General features: G+C 54.9%; 1 protein-coding gene across 5 annotated transcripts in view; it reads left to right on the top strand.

The window, feature by feature from the left end:
• The window catches only part of HDLBP (high density lipoprotein binding protein), a 52,162-nt gene that overhangs the window by 29,507 nt on the left and 2,242 nt on the right, over nucleotides 1-20,413 (top strand). For all 5 annotated transcript variants that reach the window (XM_081142369.1, XM_081142370.1, XM_081142371.1 and 2 more), the window contains exons 6-27: nucleotides 849-1,055; nucleotides 1,170-1,385; nucleotides 1,896-2,102; nucleotides 2,239-2,346; nucleotides 3,517-3,621; nucleotides 3,920-3,998; nucleotides 4,257-4,396; nucleotides 5,747-5,851; nucleotides 5,973-6,086; nucleotides 6,981-7,067; nucleotides 7,226-7,357; nucleotides 9,262-9,480; nucleotides 11,546-11,767; nucleotides 11,857-12,075; nucleotides 12,801-12,939; nucleotides 15,012-15,157; nucleotides 15,844-15,948; nucleotides 16,178-16,312; nucleotides 17,438-17,581; nucleotides 19,251-19,436; nucleotides 19,981-20,097; nucleotides 20,202-20,330. In XM_081142369.1, the coding sequence (XP_080998495.1) occupies nucleotides 849-1,055; nucleotides 1,170-1,385; nucleotides 1,896-2,102; nucleotides 2,239-2,346; nucleotides 3,517-3,621; nucleotides 3,920-3,998; nucleotides 4,257-4,396; nucleotides 5,747-5,851; nucleotides 5,973-6,086; nucleotides 6,981-7,067; nucleotides 7,226-7,357; nucleotides 9,262-9,480; nucleotides 11,546-11,767; nucleotides 11,857-12,075; nucleotides 12,801-12,939; nucleotides 15,012-15,157; nucleotides 15,844-15,948; nucleotides 16,178-16,312; nucleotides 17,438-17,581; nucleotides 19,251-19,436; nucleotides 19,981-20,097; nucleotides 20,202-20,330 (3,261 nt within the window). The remainder of the gene's footprint in view (nucleotides 1-848; nucleotides 1,056-1,169; nucleotides 1,386-1,895; nucleotides 2,103-2,238; nucleotides 2,347-3,516; nucleotides 3,622-3,919; nucleotides 3,999-4,256; nucleotides 4,397-5,746; nucleotides 5,852-5,972; nucleotides 6,087-6,980; nucleotides 7,068-7,225; nucleotides 7,358-9,261; nucleotides 9,481-11,545; nucleotides 11,768-11,856; nucleotides 12,076-12,800; nucleotides 12,940-15,011; nucleotides 15,158-15,843; nucleotides 15,949-16,177; nucleotides 16,313-17,437; nucleotides 17,582-19,250; nucleotides 19,437-19,980; nucleotides 20,098-20,201; nucleotides 20,331-20,413) is intronic.

A 20,413-nucleotide genomic window follows, 5' to 3' on the forward strand; every position in this document is an offset into this window, starting at 1 on the left:
ACAATATGCTAAATTATATAAATGGATTTTCTAACATTGAACCATTTTTTGGAATAAGCCTCGTTTGGTCACAGTGTAGAAGCCAGTGGTCTCAGTTCCTGTGTTAGTATTGCCCCTGTGATACGATTTCCCATTTCTGTCCTGAATGTGGAATGTTCTGTGTGAAATTGTACCCCTTGCAGGAGAAGGGAAGCTGTGACTTCTTGCTGGGACACTTTGCTTCTGGTTGTGTTTGTTTTGTTTTAAGTTGCTGGCTATTTTCTGTAGAGGGAAAGACTAGAAACCCCCATTTTCCTCTCAGGTTTCTCTGTGACCTCAAGAAGTTTGTTGGGTTTGAGTTGTTTCCATTTTCTTGACTCAGATGAGTTGTCTGTTTGAATTGGTTGTAAAGGAGTTAGGGAGAAACGCTTGTTAACAGAGAGCCAGGACTCCAGAAGCAGAACTGAGTCTGGTCAGTCTAGTATGTCCCTGCCCCCACCGTGTCCCAGTGTGGTGTTAGGAGTCGCAACATGGGAAACCAGTCAGATGTACTTGAATGTCCCTGTCTTCCTGGTGGCTTGTGGCTGGGCCGAGAAGATATTGAACAAAAAATTACCATTAAATGATTGTAGTAGCTGGAAGTATAATCCGGGGCCGAGGGAATACACCATCCTCAAACATACCCTGGTTGGGGTCAGGTCAGGCGTCCCCAAGAAGGAGATGTTTAACCTGAGACTGCTCTGAAGGATGGTGGGGTTAGCTCGGCAAAAACGGGTGAGAATGGTATTCTAGCCAGTGAGTATCATGGAAAAACGTGGTTTTCAGAACACAGAAGCATGCTGTTTTCTTTGGTTCTCTGCCTGCTGCAGGCCTCAGCAACTGTTGCCATTCCCAAAGAGCATCATCGCTTTGTTATTGGCAAAAATGGAGAGAAACTGCAGGACTTGGAGCTAAAAACTGCAACCAAAATCCAGATCCCACGGCCAGATGACGCGAGTAACCAGATCAGGATCACCGGCACCAAAGAGGGCATCGAGAAAGCTCGCCATGAAGTCCTGCTCATCTCTGCCGAGCAGGTGAGCCCACCTTTGGGCCTGGTGTGTGCAGCAGCCTCAGCCCGGATGCTGGAAGGCCTGTCAGTCCTCAGGCCGTTCCCAGGCCTGTGCTCAGCTTTGTTCTCTTGTTTCCAGGACAAACGCGCTGTAGAGAGGCTGGAAGTGGAGAAGGCCTTCCACCCCTTCATCGCTGGGCCCTACAACCGACTGGTCAGTGAGATCATGCAGGAGACAGGGACACGCATCAACATCCCCCCTCCCAGCGTCAACCGGACAGAGATCGTCTTCACCGGGGAGAAGGAGCAGCTGGCTCAGGCCGTGGCTCGGATCAAGAAGATTTACGAAGAAAAGGTAGTGGTGGGGGGGGAGGGAAACCCCATGGGCAGGAACAGAGGATGGTCAGGGCCACAGTGCTGCTCCTTGTCCTTCCATCCCTGGAGGGGGGCTGAGCTCTGTGCTGGAGGCTGTTCCCGCTGCCCACTGCCCCCACTCCTCTGCCCTGGGCTGGGGCTGCTACAGGGCTGGACACACTGCTCACAAGTGGCCACGTCTTTGAGAGGCCATTAGATCCATTTGGTGACTTTGAGGCCTGACAGTGGTTCCTCAGCGTGGGGAGAGGACTTGGTATTTTTAGCTTTTCCAGGTTTCAGTGATCAGTCTGAGCTGGACAGATTCTTAGGTGATTCTTCTGAGGAGAAAACCCAACCCTTGATGAGTAGGGTTTGTGGGCTTAGCTGGTCATCATCTCTCCTTCCAAGGACTCCGCAGCTGTAGTCGGGCCCGTGTCCTGCTCTCTGCCAACGGTCTGCCCCCCCCCCCCGGTGCCCTCCCCTCTGACATCTTGTTGGTACTCTTACATAGAAAAAGAAGACCACAACCATCGCGGTGGAGGTGAAGAAATCTCAGCACAAGTATGTCATCGGGCCCAAGGGCAATTCCTTGCAGGAGATTCTAGAAAGAACTGGAGTTTCTGTGGAGATCCCACCCTCCGACAGCATCTCCGAGACTGTGATACTTCGAGGGGAGCCTGAAAAGCTAGGGCAGGCACTGACTGAAGTCTATGCCAAGGTAACTGCCTCCCAGGTGGATCCAGGGACAGGGCCGTGTTGGGTTGGGGCGCTCGCTGCCCCTGAGCCCCGCTGAGCGACCTGGTGCTCACACAGCCTGGACAGTGCTGACCAACTGGTTGGTTTGCTTGTTCTAGGCCAATAGCTTTACAGTCTCCTCTGTCTCTGCTCCTTCCTGGCTTCACCGATTCATCATTGGCAAGAAGGGGCAGAACCTGGCCAAGATCACTCAGCAGATGCCAAAGGTGAGTGAACATGTGGCCTTGCTACACTGGGTTGGCCTTATGTTCTGTCGTCCGCTGCTGACCTTCATGTTGGTGTTACTGTTGATTCTGTGGGTGCCTTTGAAGACTATGCCATGATTTTTAAACATTAGAATAAGTTTTTTTTTAAATGTCTCTGCCATTCTTTTGGTCTTTTTAACCAGAGAGAATGTGTGTGTTAGGTTTGATGAATATCTTAAGAAACACCTCAGCCCAGCTGATGTGTGGTTCAGTGCTTGAGTTTTGACCTAGGATCCAGGAGGTTAGAGTTGGATTCCTGGTCAGGGCACGTGCCCAGGTTGTGGGCTCAGTCCCCAGTAGGGGGCGTGCAGGAGGCAGCCGATCAATGATTCTCATCATTGATGTTTCTCTCTCTCTCATTCTCCCTTTCTCTCTCTGGAATCAATAAAAACATATTTCAAAGAGAAAAAGAGCAGGAACACCTCCCTTAGTTACTATGGCATAACAACGTCCTAATTGTTAACGTCTGTAAATTCTGAAGAGCAAAATTTCTCTACAAACTGTGTCAACTGTGGAGCTCCTGGCTTTGTCTTCCGCACCTGTGTCCTGGAGGCCTTAGTTGTCCCCGGGAACTTGAACAGATGGAGACAGCAGAGGCCACACCCCGTGTCGGACTCCTGTGTGGGTGTTGTTTCCCATTTACCCTGCAGCTACTTTACTTGTAGATCAAAGAACTGGTTCACACCAATGTGATGGCTTCGTGGGCCAGGCTCCTGCAAAGTCACCTCCTTACCTGCTGTGTTAGGAACAGGAATGCAGTGGCCTTGCCTGGGGACCACCGTTGGGCGGCTCTGCTTGGGTTAAAATCCCGTCCGGGTTAGCTGTCTCTTCCTCCATGTGGCCAGGCGGGAGTAGGCGCTGTACAGTGAGCGGTACAGGAGGCATGCTGAGGTGTGATGTGCTTGAAGGAGGGGATTCTGGTGGCAAGCACAGTGGGAAGGACTTCAAGGTTCTTGCTGTTGATAAAGGAAAGATGATTAGACTACATTTAGTACCAAAATAATGGCTGTCTCTCAGACCCCTTTGCAGCTTTTCGTGGTGGTGGTGGACGTGCACCCTCGTGAAGCATTTCGGAATCGGTCGCTGCCATGGTGCCACCCCGTGTTCACTGTCCCTTGTTTTGGTGTGTAGGTTCACATCGAGTTCACAGAAGGCGAGGACAAGATCACCCTGGAAGGCCCCACGGAGGATGTGAATTTGGCTCAGGAGCAGATCGAGGCCATGGTGAAAGACTTGGTGAGGCCCTGTGACGGTTCAGGTGCTGGTGAACTGAGGACAGGGCCATCGTCATGTCTCGAGGCCGTCGGGTCTCACGTGGGTGGGCACAGAGCTGAAGGGGTAGCCCAGCAGGTGAGCAGTGTTTCTGAGGCCTGGAGAGGACCTTATTTTGAAGACGGGTCTTTCACGGGGCCGGAGGGACGGGCTTGTGACAATCCCGACGGCCGAGTGGTCAAAAAAGGCAGCAGCTGCCAGCTCGCCTATGGTTCTGGATGCCCAGCCTCTCGTCTCATGGACGCACCCTGTGTCTCTGCAGAGTCACCGCATGGACTACGTGGAGATCAGTGTCGACCACAAGTTCCACCGACATCTCATCGGGAAAAGCGGAGCCAACAGTGAGGGGCACGGGCAGGAGGGTGGCGGGGGAGCCACGGTGTCTGGGTGGGTGTCCTCGCCTGGCTACTTGGCCTCGAGGTGAATAGTGTCAGCGGACCACTGTCCTGAGCTGCCCACAGGGCCGTGGGGAGGGCACCCGGGGATCGTCCCCGTCAGCCCTAGCGCTGTCCTTCCTGCTGTGGGCTGCTGGTTAGGTTGTTCATCATCAGTGGCCCGTAGTAGAGTCTGAGTCCAAAATGTTTCCTTTTGTCCTTAAGTCAACAGAATCAAAGACCAGTACAAGGTGTCTGTGCGCATCCCTCCCGACAGTGAGAAGAGCAACCTGATCCGCATTGAGGGGGACCCGCAGGGCGTGCAGCAGGCCAAGCGGGAGCTGCTGGAGCTCGCCTCCCGTATGGTGAGCCCTGGGAGGGGTCCTGGGGGAAGGCACCTTGGCAGAGCAGCAGTGTTGGCAGGTGCTGTCCGGAGAAGGGAGTCCCCACATGTCCTTCTTGTTGGGCTTCTGCTATGCGAGGGGGCTCTGAATGTCTGCAGTGGGGAATTTGGCCTGGCCAGACCTTGGCTTCCATGACATCTCAGTGCCAACTCCAGGGACTGTGAGGGACTTTTCTGGATTCTTTAAGGCACCCAGGTGACTGGTGTGTGTCCAAGGTTGAACCATTGGTGTGAGGTTATCTGCACATGGGAAGGGGGCGGGCACAGTGGGCCTTGCTCCCTATTTCCAGACTAAAGGACTGTGCTGTCTTGGCCTGCTGCCAGCACCCACCTGAGTCAAATGCGCATAACCTCACAGCAGTGAGTCTCAACCTGGGCTGCACATGACTCCAAATGAGTCCAGTGCTGCAGGATTGCTCAGAGGTCAGCATGAACATGTGCAGATTGTCAGGAAAGCCCAGGGATGTAGGACTTCTGCTTCGTCAGGGCAGGATATGCCCCCGGGCAGCTGCCTTCACCTGGGTATTCTTGTTATGTCTTATGGTACTGTGCCAGGGGTCCCACAGTGGAGGCCAGCTTTACAGCAGTGACTTTGTGTCCTTGGCGGTAATACAGGGCATGGCATGGCCTCCCACTGCGCTAGGATGTTCCCGAGCTCACTCCTCAGCCTGGGCATGTCCTGGCTTCTCCCCTGCGCCAACCAGCTCCATCCTGAGCATCCACAGCCCCTTGCTCTGGAATCTTGTTACTGGAGTGCTGAGCCCTCGTTTCTGTCACTCTGATGCCCATCTGCTCCAGAACCTCCCTGATAGGATAGATAGGCAGTCCCCTCCGTGCTTTCTGCGCCTGCTCTTGTACCTCCTGACGGGCCCTCTGGAGGAGGTGAGGACCACATGGGTCAGTGCTCCATGCTGAGCACTGCCTTATCACACTGGGCAGTCCCTGCTTCCTGGTGGTGAGAGGTCACTCCCTGCTGTGCAGAGCACCAGGCCAAGGTCCCTGGTTCCTGTAAGGTCACAGCACTGAGTGAGGGGCTCTGGTAATTTGGCTGCTGCAGTAGTGCTTTTGGTTGGAGGGCTCTGCATTTTGGTTCTCCCTTGGCACTGTGTCCAGGAGAGCACCATACCCCCAGGGCAGCTGGGGGGCAGCGGGTGGGCTGGACAGGAATCCAGTGGGCACTGTGTACTGGCCAGTGCTCCTGGCTCACCACCTGCTCGCCTTCTGGGGTCATGGACTCCCAGGCACCTCGTGCTGTGGGGCGGTGGTTCCCTGCTCGCGGTAAGTGACGTCACCCGTTTGGATGTGTCTTCAGGAAAATGAGCGAACCAAGGACCTAATCGTCGAGCAGAGGTTTCATCGCACGATCATCGGGCAGAAGGGTGAACGCATCCGTGAAATTCGGGACAAATTCCCAGAGGTAGTTTCCCGGTGGCCTTATTTTGCTGACCCTCCAGGATTGGTTTGGCTGGCCCTTGGGCGTATTTAGTTTTGGAGTCCTCACCAATGATCAGACTTGGTCTCCTGGTGATTTATTCTAGGTTATCATCAACTTTCCAGACCCAGCACAAAAAAGTGATATTGTCCAACTCAGAGGGCCCAAGAATGAGGTGGAAAAATGCACAAAATACATGCAGAAGATGGTGGCCGATTTGGTAGGAGACTCTCTCCGTCCTTCGTCGTGTGACAGTGGTGTGGGGGGGTGGAGGGGCATGTGCATCAGGGCTCCTGCTTCAGGGAGCAAACTTTGGCATTGGTGGGTCTGCCATCTCAGGGACTTGGGACAAAGTCGTGATGCCACCTCTCAGCACCTGATGTTTAGACTGGCAGGAATTGTCACAACTCGAGTGTTCCATGGAATTAAAGTGGGGAGATCCCCCGTGTCCTGTGCCAGGTGACCTTGTTTCCTTCAGGGGTCTTCCAACACCTAGGAAACTGTCCCATCCAGTGAGGAGAGAGACCCGTGCAAGTAGTGTCATGGATAGTTCCTCCCTCGACCTGGGGGGGGGGCGTTGCTGGGGAGGCTGCAGGTGGCCCTGTGCTCTCCACGGCCCTTGCAGGCATGCACTTAGCTTGTGACCCCTGGAGGAGAGGCTGGGTGTGCTCCCCAGCACTCACTTCACCTTGCTGCCCAAGAGTGCTGGGTGGTCTGAGCTCACTCCTCACCCTGGTGTCCTGGCCTCTGTGCATCCCCAGCCTGCTCTCATCCTATAGTGGCAGGGACTCTCTTTTACCCTAGAGGGCCGATTGAGGGCACCTGGCCAGTTTGCTTGCTTCTGGATTGTGGAACATGCATTTGACAGGTCTCAGGGTCTGTAGCAGGCCACGTTTTTATAAAGGGGGGCTCGGGCCTCTGCACCTGTCCACTGTAACAGGCCAGGTGAGGTAGTTGAAGAGGCATCTCACCTGCCCTCATGACAGACTTCCAAAGGCAGGCAGTGGGAGAGAAGCAGGAGAAAGTCTGTTGGGTGGTAGTCATTTCATACTGCCCTCAGGATGGAAGAGACTCTAGCACGACAGTTAATCGGGCCGTCTCTCTTGTGTTTAAGGTGGAAAATAGCTATTCAATTTCCGTCCCGATCTTCAAGCAGTTTCACAAGAACATCATTGGGAAGGGAGGCGCAAATATCAAAAAGGTGACTGGCCAGCTTGTTCCTGCCTCGTGGCTCCTCTCGCCCTGCCCACATGGCCCTGTGCCACGCTGGCTTTAGATTTGATGGGAGGCCTTACTTCTCAGCCCTGGGTTAGAAATGTCACGGTGGCAGTCACTTCTCACCGCTGCCTCTCCTCGCAGATTCGTGAGGAAAGCAACACCAAGATCGACCTCCCAGCAGAAAATAGCAACTCGGAGACCATTGTCATCACGGGCAAGCGGGCCAACTGCGAGGCTGCCCGGAGCCGCATCCTGTCCATCCAGAAAGACCTGGTAATGGGGACTTGGCTGTGGGATGGCTCTGGCCTGGGGTCAGGAGGGCCAGCCCCTCCCAGATTAGCAGTGGTCAGGGCAGTGGTCTCTGGCGGTGCTCACGGAGGTCCTGAGCGGTGGTAGCGTCTGACTTGCGTGCTGGGACATGTCTGTGTTCTGAGGGCTTACAATATTTTCCCCCCCAATTTTTGAAAAGTGAACATGTAAGAAACTGCATGTATTTAAAGTGTGCGGTTGGATACATCTGGCAGATGTGAAAGTCCATGGAATTATCTCCACAGTCAAGATAGCGAACTAACCCATTAACCCTGAAATAGCCTTGTTCCCGTTAGCACCTCTGTCCCATGCACTCCCCCAGCACCCCCCACCCCTTCCAGCCCCCAGTCTGCTGTGTTACAGTCGATGAGTTTGGATTTTTACGTGATTGTCTGAGAATCATAGCGTCTACTCGAGTCTCGCTGCTCTGCATAATTATTTTGAAACTCATCCATGTTTTCACGTGTCAATACTTCCTTTTTTTAATGGATGTGATTGATGTACAGCATATTAGGTGGTTCCTGACAAGACGTGCGATATCACCCTAGTCTGCAGGCTGGCCCTCTGCTGTTCTGTTACTGTGTCACCAGCTTTGTCATTTTCATATTTCTCTGCTTGGGGTTCCTTAAACTCCTTGGATGGTTGAGTTTATAGTTTTCATCAAATTTGGAAAAACTTGGGTCATTATTTCTTACCAGTTTTTCCTGCCCTCCCCTTCAGGGAGTCTGATTACTGAGTGTTAGGCAGCGGGATGTCCTGCCTTCCACTGGCGCCTTTACTTAGAGAGGCGGTGCTGCGTTTTTCTCAACAAGTTTAAGTTCATTAGTTTTCTGCAACGTCTAATCTGCCTGTGACCCCACCTATATTTTTCACTTCAGATACTATTCACCTGTAGAATTCAATTTGAATTTTTTGTGTTTATACTTGGCACATTTAGCCTTGTCCCTCGGCTTGACTGTAGGCCACAGAGTGAAGATACCTGTCTCAGTGTCCTCGGCCCCGTTTCTACCTTCTGTGTCGTTGCTGGGACGTTTTCTGGTTTATCCTTGTGGTCATTTTTTTCCGTGTCTTTGCATATCCCATGTTTTTTATTACACCAGATGTTACAAAGTTTACTGGGGCGGGTGTTGGATGCTTTTATGTTCTTTCATCAGTTACTTTGAAACAGTTTGCTCCTTTGTTAGGTGCGACCAGGGTGGTGCTGGTGTAGGTCCAGGTATTCCCGCTTGGGGTGAGACCCTTCTGAGCACTACACCCAGATCCCGTATATGTGGACACTGACCAAGCTGCTGTCCCCAGTCCTCTCACTCTTCAGCTGGCTCTTGCCCTGGCCTGGGCAGTCTGCCTGTGGTGTGAGGGTCTCTCTCCATGTTCTCTCTCCTTGGGCACTGACCCGTCAGTTCCTGGCATCTTGGCCTCCTTGGACTGTCACCTCTGCGTCCTCGACACAGGGGCTCCACCAGGGGACAGTCATAGGGCCCACCTTCTGTGCTTCTGTCTCCAGTGTCTCGAACTTCATTGTTTCCTGGGGCAGATAAATGCAGTCTCTGTTGTTCCATCTTGACTGCAGGCTGAGCCCTTCACACAGGGTTCTAATAGAAAAGGGTGATCCATAGGCACCTCAGACCTGTCTCTGCTGCTTGCGCCTTCTGCTGGCACCAGAGAGGGCCTGAAGGAGCAGCGCTGCTTATGGTCTGGCATTGCAGCTTCCCTTCTGCGCTGTGTGTGACATACGCACACGTGCACAGGGGCTCTGGGCTCCTCTGCACCAGGCCTGTTAAATACCCACCACACTGACTGTGGCTAACTCTCAATCTCGTCCTTCTTGCCACACAAAAACGTGGCTCCCTTGTGCCCTGTGATTTCAGGCCAACATCGCCGAGGTGGAGGTCTCCATCCCCGCCAAACTGCACAACTCCCTCATCGGCACGAAGGGCCGTCTGATCCGCTCCATCATGGAGGAGTGCGGCGGGGTCCACATCCACTTCCCCGTGGAAGGCTCGGGAAGCGACACGGTCGTCATCAGGGGCCCGTCCTCAGATGTGGAGAAGGCCAGGAAACAGCTTCTGCACCTGGCAGAGGAGAAGGTGAGTGCCGCTCCACGAGGGATCCTCTTCAGGGTGGAAACTTCACATACCCTTTCTTTGTGGCAAGTCAGGAAACCTCGTGTACCTTTATGCCTCTGGCTTTGCCATTACTGAAGGGCCTCCTGAAGTCAGGTGCCCACGTCTATAAAGTAGAAAGTCTGTTGTTTAGCTTAAGAAGCATAATCTCTGTACAGTAAAACTCATCCTTCTTAATGCATGTTCACAAACAGCATTGGTGTGACCACCACTGCAATAACTTGTTTTGCCCATCACACCCCAAAATTCTTCATCGAATCACTGTTGTCCCTTTGTCAAACCGTCTCCCAGTCTGCGTGTGGACGCTGCTTCTTTCCAGGGACACCGCAGGTGGGAGTGGCTGGCTCAAAGGGACACCTGAGAGGGCAGGTCCTGCAGCCAGCGTTGTGCTCCTCAGGTTGTGGCGCGGGTCCAGACCCTTCCCCTCCAAGGCATTGGGAGCCAGCGTCGACTTCCAGGGGGACACCTTCTTGGATTTTGATTCGGGTTATGTTGAAGCTAAAGATCGAATTGGGGAGACTCTTCAGGGCTGAATCTTCCAGTCTGTCTCGCCAATGATTTAAGTCACTTTTCATTGGCATTTGTCATTTTTAGCATGCAGGTCGAGTTCACGGTTTATTCACTTTTTGTTTTGTTTTTTATGGTACATTCATAGTCCCTATTGTCATGTGTAGAAATATGTTTGATTTTGTGTATTGGCCTTGTTTTGTGTGTCTGGTCTAAAGCTCACTTGTTCCATTAGCTTTTTTTGTGGATGTGAGTTTTATGTAAAACACGTGACTTGTGAGTGGACAGTACACTTCTTCCTTTCTGATCTGTACACTTGTGTGTCCCGTCTTGCTGTGTTGCCAGGGCCTCCAGTGTGTTGAGTAGCAGGGGTGAGAGCAAGCAGCCTGGCCTTGTCGATGATCTTGGGGTACTCAAGTGGGGTCTTTTGTCAGGTCGAGGGCATTCCCTTCTGTGCTGCGTTTGCTGAGAATTTATTGGGAATGAGTGTTGGATTTTGTCAAAGGCTTCTGCATCCATAACATGATCACTTGTTGTATGGTGTGTATATTAGATTATTTTCTTAAATTTTTTAATGTTTTGCCACCCTTGTGTTTTTGGGGAGACCCCACTTGGTTTTGTTGTGTCGTACTTTACTGTATTGCTGGACTGGGCCCACCTAACCCGTTAGCTTCCTAATGCTTCTGTTGGCGAGTGTCTGTCTGAAGTCGGAGGCATCTCTGGTGTTTTGTGGAATCAGCACATGGAAGGCAACAGGACTCAGCTGTGCTCTCCCTGCGTTTCTTCTTCCTGCTTATGGCAGAGTCAGCGGGGAGGAGCTTGTCCCTCCAGGTGGATCTGCTGGAGGAGCTGGCGTCACAGCAAGGTCCCCATGATGGGGCCTTTCCTGGGCCCCAGTTTCTTTTCATTTTTAATACATTTTTATTGATTTCAGAGAGAGGAACGGGGAGAGAGAAATATCAATTTGTTGTCTCCCACACCTGCCTCAACTAGGTATCAAACCCTGGGTGTGCGCCCTAACAAGAAACGGAGCCCTCCACCTTTTGGTGCACAGAGCGACACTCCAACCAACTGAGCCATACCAGCCAGGGCTGGGCCCCAGTTTCTTGGTGTCAGATGAGGTCCTGGTCGGCTAGGGTCTCTGAGTGTGAGGCTGGGACGTTGCTGGCTGTGTTCTGGCTCACCCAGAGCCCAGGACTGGGAGCACTCTACCTGTGCTGTGCCCCTGCACCTCATACCCCTTAGTCCCTGGCAGAGGTTTGGTCAGGACTGGCAAGTGGCAGGCTTGGGGCTGCAGGTCTGCATGCTCTGATGGCCTTCATGCTTCCTGCTGTGACCGAGAGAAGTACAAGGGTGGTCAGTCTAGTGGCCACGCATTTGTTTGATTAGCCTCATTTAGGGACGTTGGGACAGTGTGAGGTAAGCCCCACCCCGCTCTCTTGTCCCCTCAGGCCTCTTGTTCACCTGCTCCAGGGCCGGGCAGGTGGCATCAGGCCAGCACCTGTGGGCTTGATTTCTGCAGCAAACCAAGAGTTTCACCGTCGACATCCGCGCCAAGCCGGAGTACCACAAGTTCCTCATCGGCAAGGGGGGCGGCAAGATCCGCAAGGTGCGTGACACCACCGGAGCCCGCATTATATTCCCGACGGCGGAGGACAAGGACCAGGACCTGATCACCATCGTGGGCAAGGAGGACGCCGTCAGGGAGGCGCAGCGGGAGCTGGAGGCCCTCATCCAGAACCTGGTGAGGCCGGCCTCCCTGGCGCCGCCTGGGCAGCGGGAGCGGGGCCTGGCCATCAGTCCCCCCCTCCCTGTCTTGTGTCCGTGTCTCAGGATAACGTAGTGGAAGACTGCATGCTGGTGGACCCCAAGCACCACCGCCATTTTGTCATCCGAAGAGGCCAGGTCTTGCGGGAAATCGCGGAGGAGTATGGTGGGGTGATGGTTAGCTTCCCACGGTCCGGCACCCAGAGCGACAAAGTGACCCTCAAGGGAGCCAAGGAGTGTGTGGAGGCGGCCAGGAAGCGCATCCAGGAGATCATCGAGGACCTGGTGGGCACCGGCGCGTGGGGTCCTTGGCTGGCAGCCACTCAGAATTGGGGGTGGGCCTGACCCCCACGTGTCCCTCTGGTGGCAGGCCCCTCCCGTCCTCACCCTCCCTGCAGTGGGTGCAGGCTGCCTGTGAGCAGCAGCTAGGCTTCCCTGTTGAGGGAGGGCACTGTGCACAGGACCCGCTGCCTTCCCTCCTCTGCTCCAGGGGGAGGACAGGAGGGTGATGGAGACTGTCACTGAGGCCATGGATAGGCCACAGGACACCCTGGGTTTCCTAAACCAGCCCAAGAACTGGGCTTCTGTGGTCTCCTGGCGCTCGCCTGCTGTGGCCTTAGAAGTGGAGTCACAGCCACAGCGTCTGTAGGTCCTGTCACCTGGGACAAATGTGGCCACGTGCCTTCAGGATGGGGGCAGGGGCTCCGTGTATGGAGAGAGGTCAGATGCTATATTCAAATTCTGTGTGGGAGCAAGCGGCCAGGCAGTTCTGTGTGCATGGACCACTGATGCTTTCCTACTCTTTGGGGAAATGTTTCAGGAGACCTCTCTGTGGCCCCACCCACACCCCTTCTCCCTACACCCCATCCTAAGATGAGCCCGGGATTCACCTTGGAAAGGGGCTGTCTGCATCTGGACATGGCTGCAGAGGAAGGTGGTGTGAACATGAACCGACCGTAGCGTTAACCTTTGCCTTTGTTACTCTCCTTCTTGCTGTGCCCCACCCCCAGGAAGCCCAGGTGACCATAGAGTGCGCCATACCCCAGAAATACCACCGCTCCGTCATGGGCCCCAAAGGTTCCAGAATCCAGCAAATCACTCGGGACTATAACGTTCAGATTAAATTCCCAGACAAAGAGGAGAACCCAGGTGGGTCCCACAGGGAGCTCTGTGCTGGGTGGGAGGCAGGAGTGTGAATGGTCCTGGCCTGGGGAGAGGCAGGGTAGAGGGTTGACTCATGTCCTGGTGAAGCTCCACCTTCTGGTGCTGACACGTCAGGGGACCCAGGGCTTCCAGAGGCTCAGGCCCCATGGTCCCCAGCAGTGGCTGCATCAGTTGCTTCAGGGTGATGAGGTAGCCTTCAGCTGTCCTAGAGCTGGGGTGGGGAACATTCAGCCCATGGACTATATGGTCCTGCTAAGGCAACCGTAGGGGGGACTTGAAGTTCAATAAATCTAGGAGCTTTTTCCATAGTTAATTTTTAATTTTTTTTTTTAAAGTGTGTCTTTTTTGAGTTCAGAGAGAGGAAGGCGGGGGGGAGGGAGGGAGAGAGAAACATCAGTGATGAGAGAGTCATGGATCAGCTGCCCCCTGCACTCCCCCAACTGGGGATCGAGCCTGCAACCAGGGCATGTGCTCTGACCAGGAATCAAACCTCGATCTCCTGGATCCTAGGTCGATGCTCAGTCGCTGAGCCTCGCCAGCCAGGCTCATAGCTAATTTTTTAGTTGATAATTTTGTGTGGCCTGAGAATGATGTTATAAACATCCAAATGGCAGGGAAAAGGTTCCCTACCCCTGTGCTAGAGGCTTACAGCTGGTGACAAGGCCAGAGAGGAGAGAGCACCTGCAACCTCTTACGCAGGGAAAGCCAGGTCCAATCCCCATGCCCCTTGAAGGCGCTCTGAAAGCTGTGGTGAGGCTGTTCCTGCTCTGCACAGCAGCAGCCTTCCTCCCTGACCCCCTGCGGGTCCTGTGCCTCATGAGGCCGGGCAGTGGCAGAAGGGATGGCAGCCTCTGACCCACCTGAGATTGCCACTGGGTTCCTGGCTGCCCTTCTGGGATGGCTCTTCAGCTCCCAGTATCTTGCTTGTCATATGGTTCTGCTTTTGTCCCCAGGGTGGGATGGGGCAGGAGGTGACCTGTGAGCAGGATCCAACTTCTGTCTCAGATCTAACTTTGTAAGTCCTGTGTGCTCCTTGCATTATCCCAAAGAATGGTTCTCTCTGTGACTAGTGTCCGTGGACCCGCCCAGTTGAGCCGGGACGAGCTGGGGGCCTGTAGCCTGCTGAGTGCACCTGGGGTACTCTGACCTCTAAGGCTCATGGTGGCCATTGAAGCACCTCCGTTTTTCTGGGAATATAGGCTGTTTTGAGTAAACTAGTTAGATCATAAATGTCACGTTTCATACTTGAGTATTTGCTTTTTAATTTCGATGTAATTTCACACTTAAGAAAAATTGCACAAAACAAAAATGTATTTTGTGTACTCACTATCCAAACCTCCCCCATCTTTCTCACCCACCCACCCACCCCTTTACACACACACGCGCGCGCGCGCGAACACACACACTGCGTACTCTGAATCATTTGAGCGATTTCCAGACCTGCCTCTTATCCATGTGGCTGTTTCCTAAGAGTAAGGATGCTCTCTTACGTTGGCTGTGGTAACCCTGGCTCGTTCATCAGAATCTGACGATCTGGTTGTGAGTTACGAGCTCATAGCTGACATTCAGGTTTTTTTGGTTTTGAAGCATCGCCCAGTTTTGATGCAGAATCATGGTGGCTCTGGGCATCTGTGCCGGCCTGTTCATCCAGTCACTCGTTTATTCATATTGGACAGACTCCTGGGTTCTGCCTCCAACCAGGAATGTTGTTCTGGTGTTCATTTGGGTGCACACATGGTCCCAGCGTGGCCCACAGGAGCCTTGCCAGCTGCTTCCATGTCTTGTTTCAGGTCCCTTTATTCTTGGCACTTTCTCCCAGGCAGAAGAAGCTGGTGCAGTGTCACCTTGTCCCTCCTACATCTCTCAAGCCCCTCCCACTGCCTCCTCCCAGCACCAGGTCTCCTGGGCTGTGGGAACATCTGTCCTCCCCTCTCGCACTTGGTGGGCCCCCCTCACCCCTTCTGCCATCAGTTCCTGGTGTCTCGAGTACTCGGGTCCCTGTTGAAGGTGAGGCAGTGCGGCCGAGGCCTGTGTGACCTGCCCCCTGCTCTCCGCAGGTCACAGTGCAGAGCCGGCTGTGCAGGAGAACGGTGAGGATGCCGGGGACAGCAGGGAGGCCGACCCTGGCTCTCCCAGGCGCTGTGACATCATCGTCATCTCTGGCCGGAAGGAAAAGTGTGAGGCTGCCAAGGAAGCCCTGGAGGTGCGTGTGGCTCCTCCCCGCCCTGGGAGTGAGGGTAGCTGAGTGATGTCACCCTGGTGGCGGCAGATTCATGAGCCTTGTCACTTTATAAAGTCCTAAACACGAGCACCGTGGCTTGAGCTGCAGGCCATGGCGTCTCCTTGCCCAGGACCTGGCAAGAGCCTTAGGCCTGCAGGCTCTGCTGTCCCTCCCAGGGCAGCCCAATGGAGGGTCTGTGTCCCCATCCGTGAGGTGGGGATATTCAGACCTTCCTGGGGCTTGTGAGGTTGAGTCATCTTTGCAGCGAGTGCTTGCCGAGCGCTGCTTGCACGTGGGGCACAGTGTACAAAGCTGTCTCTGCACTGAGCTGAGAGGAGAGAGGCCCCACATCCAGGGATTGGTCACAGTCCATTCTTGACCTCTGGGAGGCTGGGAGTTGGGGTGGCCTCTGAGTTTGAGGGCACCCTCACCCCTGCCTAGGTCTCAAGTCCCGTTTTTCCTGGATTTGTTTTATTCCATTGTTTTGCTTTGACAAGGGCCCTTCTATGTTTAGGAGCAGAGGCTGGGGCCGGGTCTGAAAGGCGCTCTACCCGTGTTACCCTAACCTGGACTCCATGGCCTTTCCCATTTTCTCTGGGGTTGGCGGTGGCCTTCTCAGTCCAGGGGAGCAGTGTGGAAGGTTCCGACGCGCAGCCCTCTCCCTGCAGGCACTGGTTCCTGTCACCGTTGAGGTAGAGGTGCCCTTTGACCTTCACCGGTACATCATTGGGCAGAAGGGAAGCGGGATCCGCAAGATGATGGATGAGTTTGAGGTGAGTGTTTGCAGGTCCTGTCCCTGGAGACTAGCTGTGGGAGTGACTGTCACACCCTCTCCAGAGGAGGGCCCTCCTGCTCTGTGTTCTCAAGCTTCACAGGACCCAACCTCCGTGTCCCCAGCTTGCGAGGGTGTCCCTGGCCAACTGTGATGGGCAGGTTGGTCACGACTTCCAAGCTGGCCATCGGAGGGGACCACGTACATTGGGTCTGTTCCGTCTCCACCAGGTGAATATACACGTCCCAGCACCTGAGCTGCAGTCCGATGTCATCGCCATCACAGGCCTCGCTTCCAACCTGGACCGGGCCAAGGCAGGGCTCCTGGAGCGTGTGCGGGAGCTGCAGGCAGAGCAGGAGGACCGGGTGAGTGCCAGGCGGGGCTGTGGACGCGTCTTCCTGAGCCACAGTTCTCAGCCATGGTCACACTTGATCACCAGGGGCTTTCAGAGACCCAACACCCTGGCCACACTGTGACCACTTAAATCAGGAAGCTGGAGACCAACCCAGTCAGTGTTCAGAAGCCTTGCTGAATGGGGAACCTTTGTCAGAACAGTGGTGGGGGGTCTCAGTGTAGCAGTGACAGGTTTCCGTGTTTGTTAGTTTTTTCCAAGTACATATGGAGACCTGGCGGTGCTTTCAACCTCACAGGGAAGAGAGGGTTGGGAGGCCCAGGAGCTGTTGCCAGAGACACCCCAGGATGTGCTAAGCCCAGGGTGGGTATGGTTTCCCTACTGTTGGATGACAGCCCTTCCCCGGAGCTGGTGTTCGGGGGCAGGTCCTAGGCACTGAAAGTGTGGTTGTAGGTTATGCCAGGTACAGACCCTTCATCAGAGCGTGACTGGGCTCACATCCCAGTGTCGGGTGTGCCCCGTTGTCTTAGCTGAGGCAAGGACTTTGGGGTCTGGCCACACACGTTGGGGCTATGTCCCCCAGCACTTAGTTCCCTGGTTTCTTTTTGACCTTTTAATTTTTTTCTTTTTATGTTTTTATTGATTTCAGAGAGAGGGAGGGAGAGGGAGAAAAACATCAGTGATGAGAGAGAGTCTCTGACAGGCTGCCTCCTGCATGGCCCCTGCTGGGGATTGAGCCCGCAGCCGGGCATGTGCCCTGACCGGGAATCGAACCGTAATCTCCTGGCTTATGGGTCAATGCTCAACCACTGAGCCACACCGGCTGGGCTTTCTGGCCTTTTTCATGCCTACTCCTCAGATCCTGTTCCACAGCTTAGGAGCAGGCAGCCCCACTTGGTACCACTCAGGTCCTCCTCTGGGGGCTCCATGGACCTGGTTGCGCAGGTCCAGGCTCTGGCTGTCCTCGCTGAAGCTGGGATGTGGCACAGACTTGCGGGAGAGTCACAGCTTGTTCTTGCTGCTGTGGCAACAGTGACGCCATCCAGGTTCGGGATGGAGGCCCGTGGATGGTGTGATGGTGAGTGACGCTCGAGGCTCATTCTGCCCTTGGCCTCATCCTTGCTCGTTTCACCTACAGGCCTTAAGGAGTTTTAAGCTGAGCGTCACTGTCGACCCCAAATATCATCCCAAAATCATTGGGAGAAAGGGGGCGGTGATTACCCAGATCCGCCAGGAACATGACGTCAACATCCAGTTTCCTGACAAGGACGATGGCAGCCAGGTAAGAGACCTCCGGTCAGACGGCACCTGGAACCCTTGGGGGAGGTGGACTCGTGTCCTGGCGTGGGGACAGTGACCAGGCACAGGAGGTGGCCAGCTGGGCAGCGAGAGAGCAGGGTCCGAGTGGCAGGTCTTGCAGGACTGAGTTTGGCCCTGGGTTTGGGCCCGCCTTGATGCGTGCCAGCCGGGTGAGGTTGCCCTTGTCAAGTCGTGTTGCTGTGTGGACTTAGGGCATTTTTCCTGTGCCCGTCTGGGGGCTCCGGCAGGGTCCTCGCACAGTTGTCCACACAGGCGGAGCCCTGCTGAGGTGCGCGCCCTCTGCGCTGCATGGCCCTCCTTGGGCCCAGCCCAGCCTCCTGCCTGCCTTCCCTCTCGGCCCCAGGGGAGGTAGAGAGCCCAGTCTCTCGTGGGGCTCCTGCCATCTCTGCAGCACAACAGAACACCCAGAAATGGTTCACCAGGACCTTCCCGCCAGCAAATCCCAGCAAGCCTCTGCAGATTGGCCTGGCCCCACCACACGTTCCAGCCTTCTTCTGAGCGTCGGGGCAGGTCTCCAGCCTGCTTCTCTCCCTGGTCGGTCAGAGAGGGAGGCGGCCTGCGGGTGCTGAGCCCGTCCCTCCTCTGCTCCCTGCCCTGATCCTGCCCAGGTGCAGTGGTTCTTGCCGTTTGTTCTGTTTACCTGTTTCTAAGGACTGTGTTTATACTGCTGCTCTTTTTTACTTCTGACTTGAGTTTTAGTTATCTTGATTTTAAGAATTTAGTCGTGTCTAGCACCTCACCTTTACTTCCCTCAACTTTCCCATATAATTATTCGTTTTATAAAGTAACTATTTAATAATTAGACTGCTAACATCCCATGAATCATGTAGGGTCAGATGGCCTCATCTTTCATACCCAGCTTTTTCCTGTGAGTTTTATGTCAAGTCTCTGTGCTCGGCACTGCCCTGGCGAGACCTCACTGGCCGGTAGAGGTTTCTGGGCACTGCTGGGGAGGGACCGGGTAGGAATTGCCCCCCCCCCCCCCGCGCATCTGCTTCCCCTGGATTCCTGGGGCTTCTCTGCCTCTCCCAGGTGGGTCTCTAAGGCCCTGTTCCTGTTCCGTTTCTAGGTATTTGTTCCTGTTCTCTGGTTCTCTCACACTGTGTTCTGTTCTTTTTTTAATGGGTGGAGTAGTCTCCTGTCCTTAGGAAAGTGGTCTGAGGTTATTACCCTGTTCTCCAGTTTCCTTCTGTGCTTTGGATGATCATGTACTCTGCTCACTCTCCGCCTGCACATTTGTAGGGCAGGAGGGAGGCTGGGGGCGGGGCACGCAGATATGGAGGCCGCCCACGCCACCTGGCACCTTCTTCCAGGTCGGTCATCTCCAGAGACTTCCAGGCAGGCGCCTGGGGGACCGCCCATGACCCCTCCCCTGCCAGCGTCCTGCCCCGTGTGTGGGCAGCTGCTCTATTCCAGCGTGTGACTGTCTCCTGGGTGGGGTTTGGGAGGAGGCAGGAGCTAACTGGACCCTTGTTTTTTCCCCCCTTCTTTCTCTTCTGAGTGGACTGGTCTTTCCCTTTGAGCTGAAGGAAGCCCGCCTCCCTCAGTCCAGCCAACGCTCTCGGGTCCCTGTGCTCCTCCCAATCGGGAGTCTCGGGCATGGCCTCTGCTGACGCGATTTCCTTTGTCAGCCACAGGACCAGATCACCATCACAGGGTATGAGAAGAACACAGAGGCTGCCCGGGACGCCATCCTGAAAATTGTGGGCGAACTTGAACAGATGGTTTCTGAGGATGTCCCGCTAGACCACCGTGTCCACGCTCGCATCATTGGTGCCCGTGGCAAAGCCATTCGCAAAATCATGGATGAATTCAAGGTGCGTCCTCTGTCCCACCGGGATGGGTGTACGAGTCCTGCAAGCCCCGCGGGTGAGGTGGGCGTGCTCCCCACTGCCAGAGCTTTCCTCCCTGGGTCGGTAAGGGACACTGGGGACCCCTGGCCTCTTCATGCCGAGACTGCTGACCACACTCATGGGCCAACAGGGCTCTGAAAGGGCAGACCCCCCAGGCTCAGGTGCTTGGTCCCTAAGGCAGTGAGGTCAAGTGGGGTCTCAGCTGTGTAGTTGATGCTGTTGGTCAGTGCCCTGTGCTGGCCTGGAGAAGGTGGCAATCCCGAGGTGTGGCTGCCAGTCTTCAGGGGCTGTGCGTCAACACGAGGTCTCTGAACCAGTGCTCCCCCAGTGCCCTGGTCTCAGATGTGATGACGAGGCAACACCCACAAACCAGGTCCTTAGTTTTCATTGACTCGGCGAAAATACTAGAAATGGACTGTCCCAGCCACACCCGATGGCTGCTGTTTAGTTCAAAACTCCTGACAGCCACTCAGAGCCGCCTCAGCTTCTGTGTGTGTGCTCCTTCCAGGTGGACATTCGCTTTCCCCAGAGCGGGGCCCCGGACCCCAACTGCGTCACCGTGACGGGGCTCCCGGAGCACGTGGAGGAGGCCGTCGACCACATCCTCAACCTGGAGGAAGAATACGTAAGTCAGCCTGGGGCACGGAGGCCACGTGCCTGCCTTTTCAGATGCCTGCCGGGTGCTCGCTGGGCATCCCTGCTGCCAGCTGACCCCGCCTGTGCCCACAGCTGGCTGATGTGGTGGACAGCGAGGTCCTGCAGGTGTACATGAAGCCCCCAGCCCACGAGGAGTCCAAGGCGCCCTCCAAGGGCTTTGTGGTGCGGGATGCTCCCTGGACTGCCAACAGCAGTGAGAAGGTCAGACGGTTGCTCATCCCCGGTGCCTTCCCTCTGCCTGGGCAGTGGGGTGGGTACCTGCCATACTCACCAGACACTGGTGG

This window comes from Miniopterus schreibersii (assembly GCF_964146895.1).
Source record: "Miniopterus schreibersii genome assembly, chromosome: 7".
Classification (NCBI taxonomy): domain Eukaryota; kingdom Metazoa; phylum Chordata; class Mammalia; order Chiroptera; family Miniopteridae; genus Miniopterus; species Miniopterus schreibersii.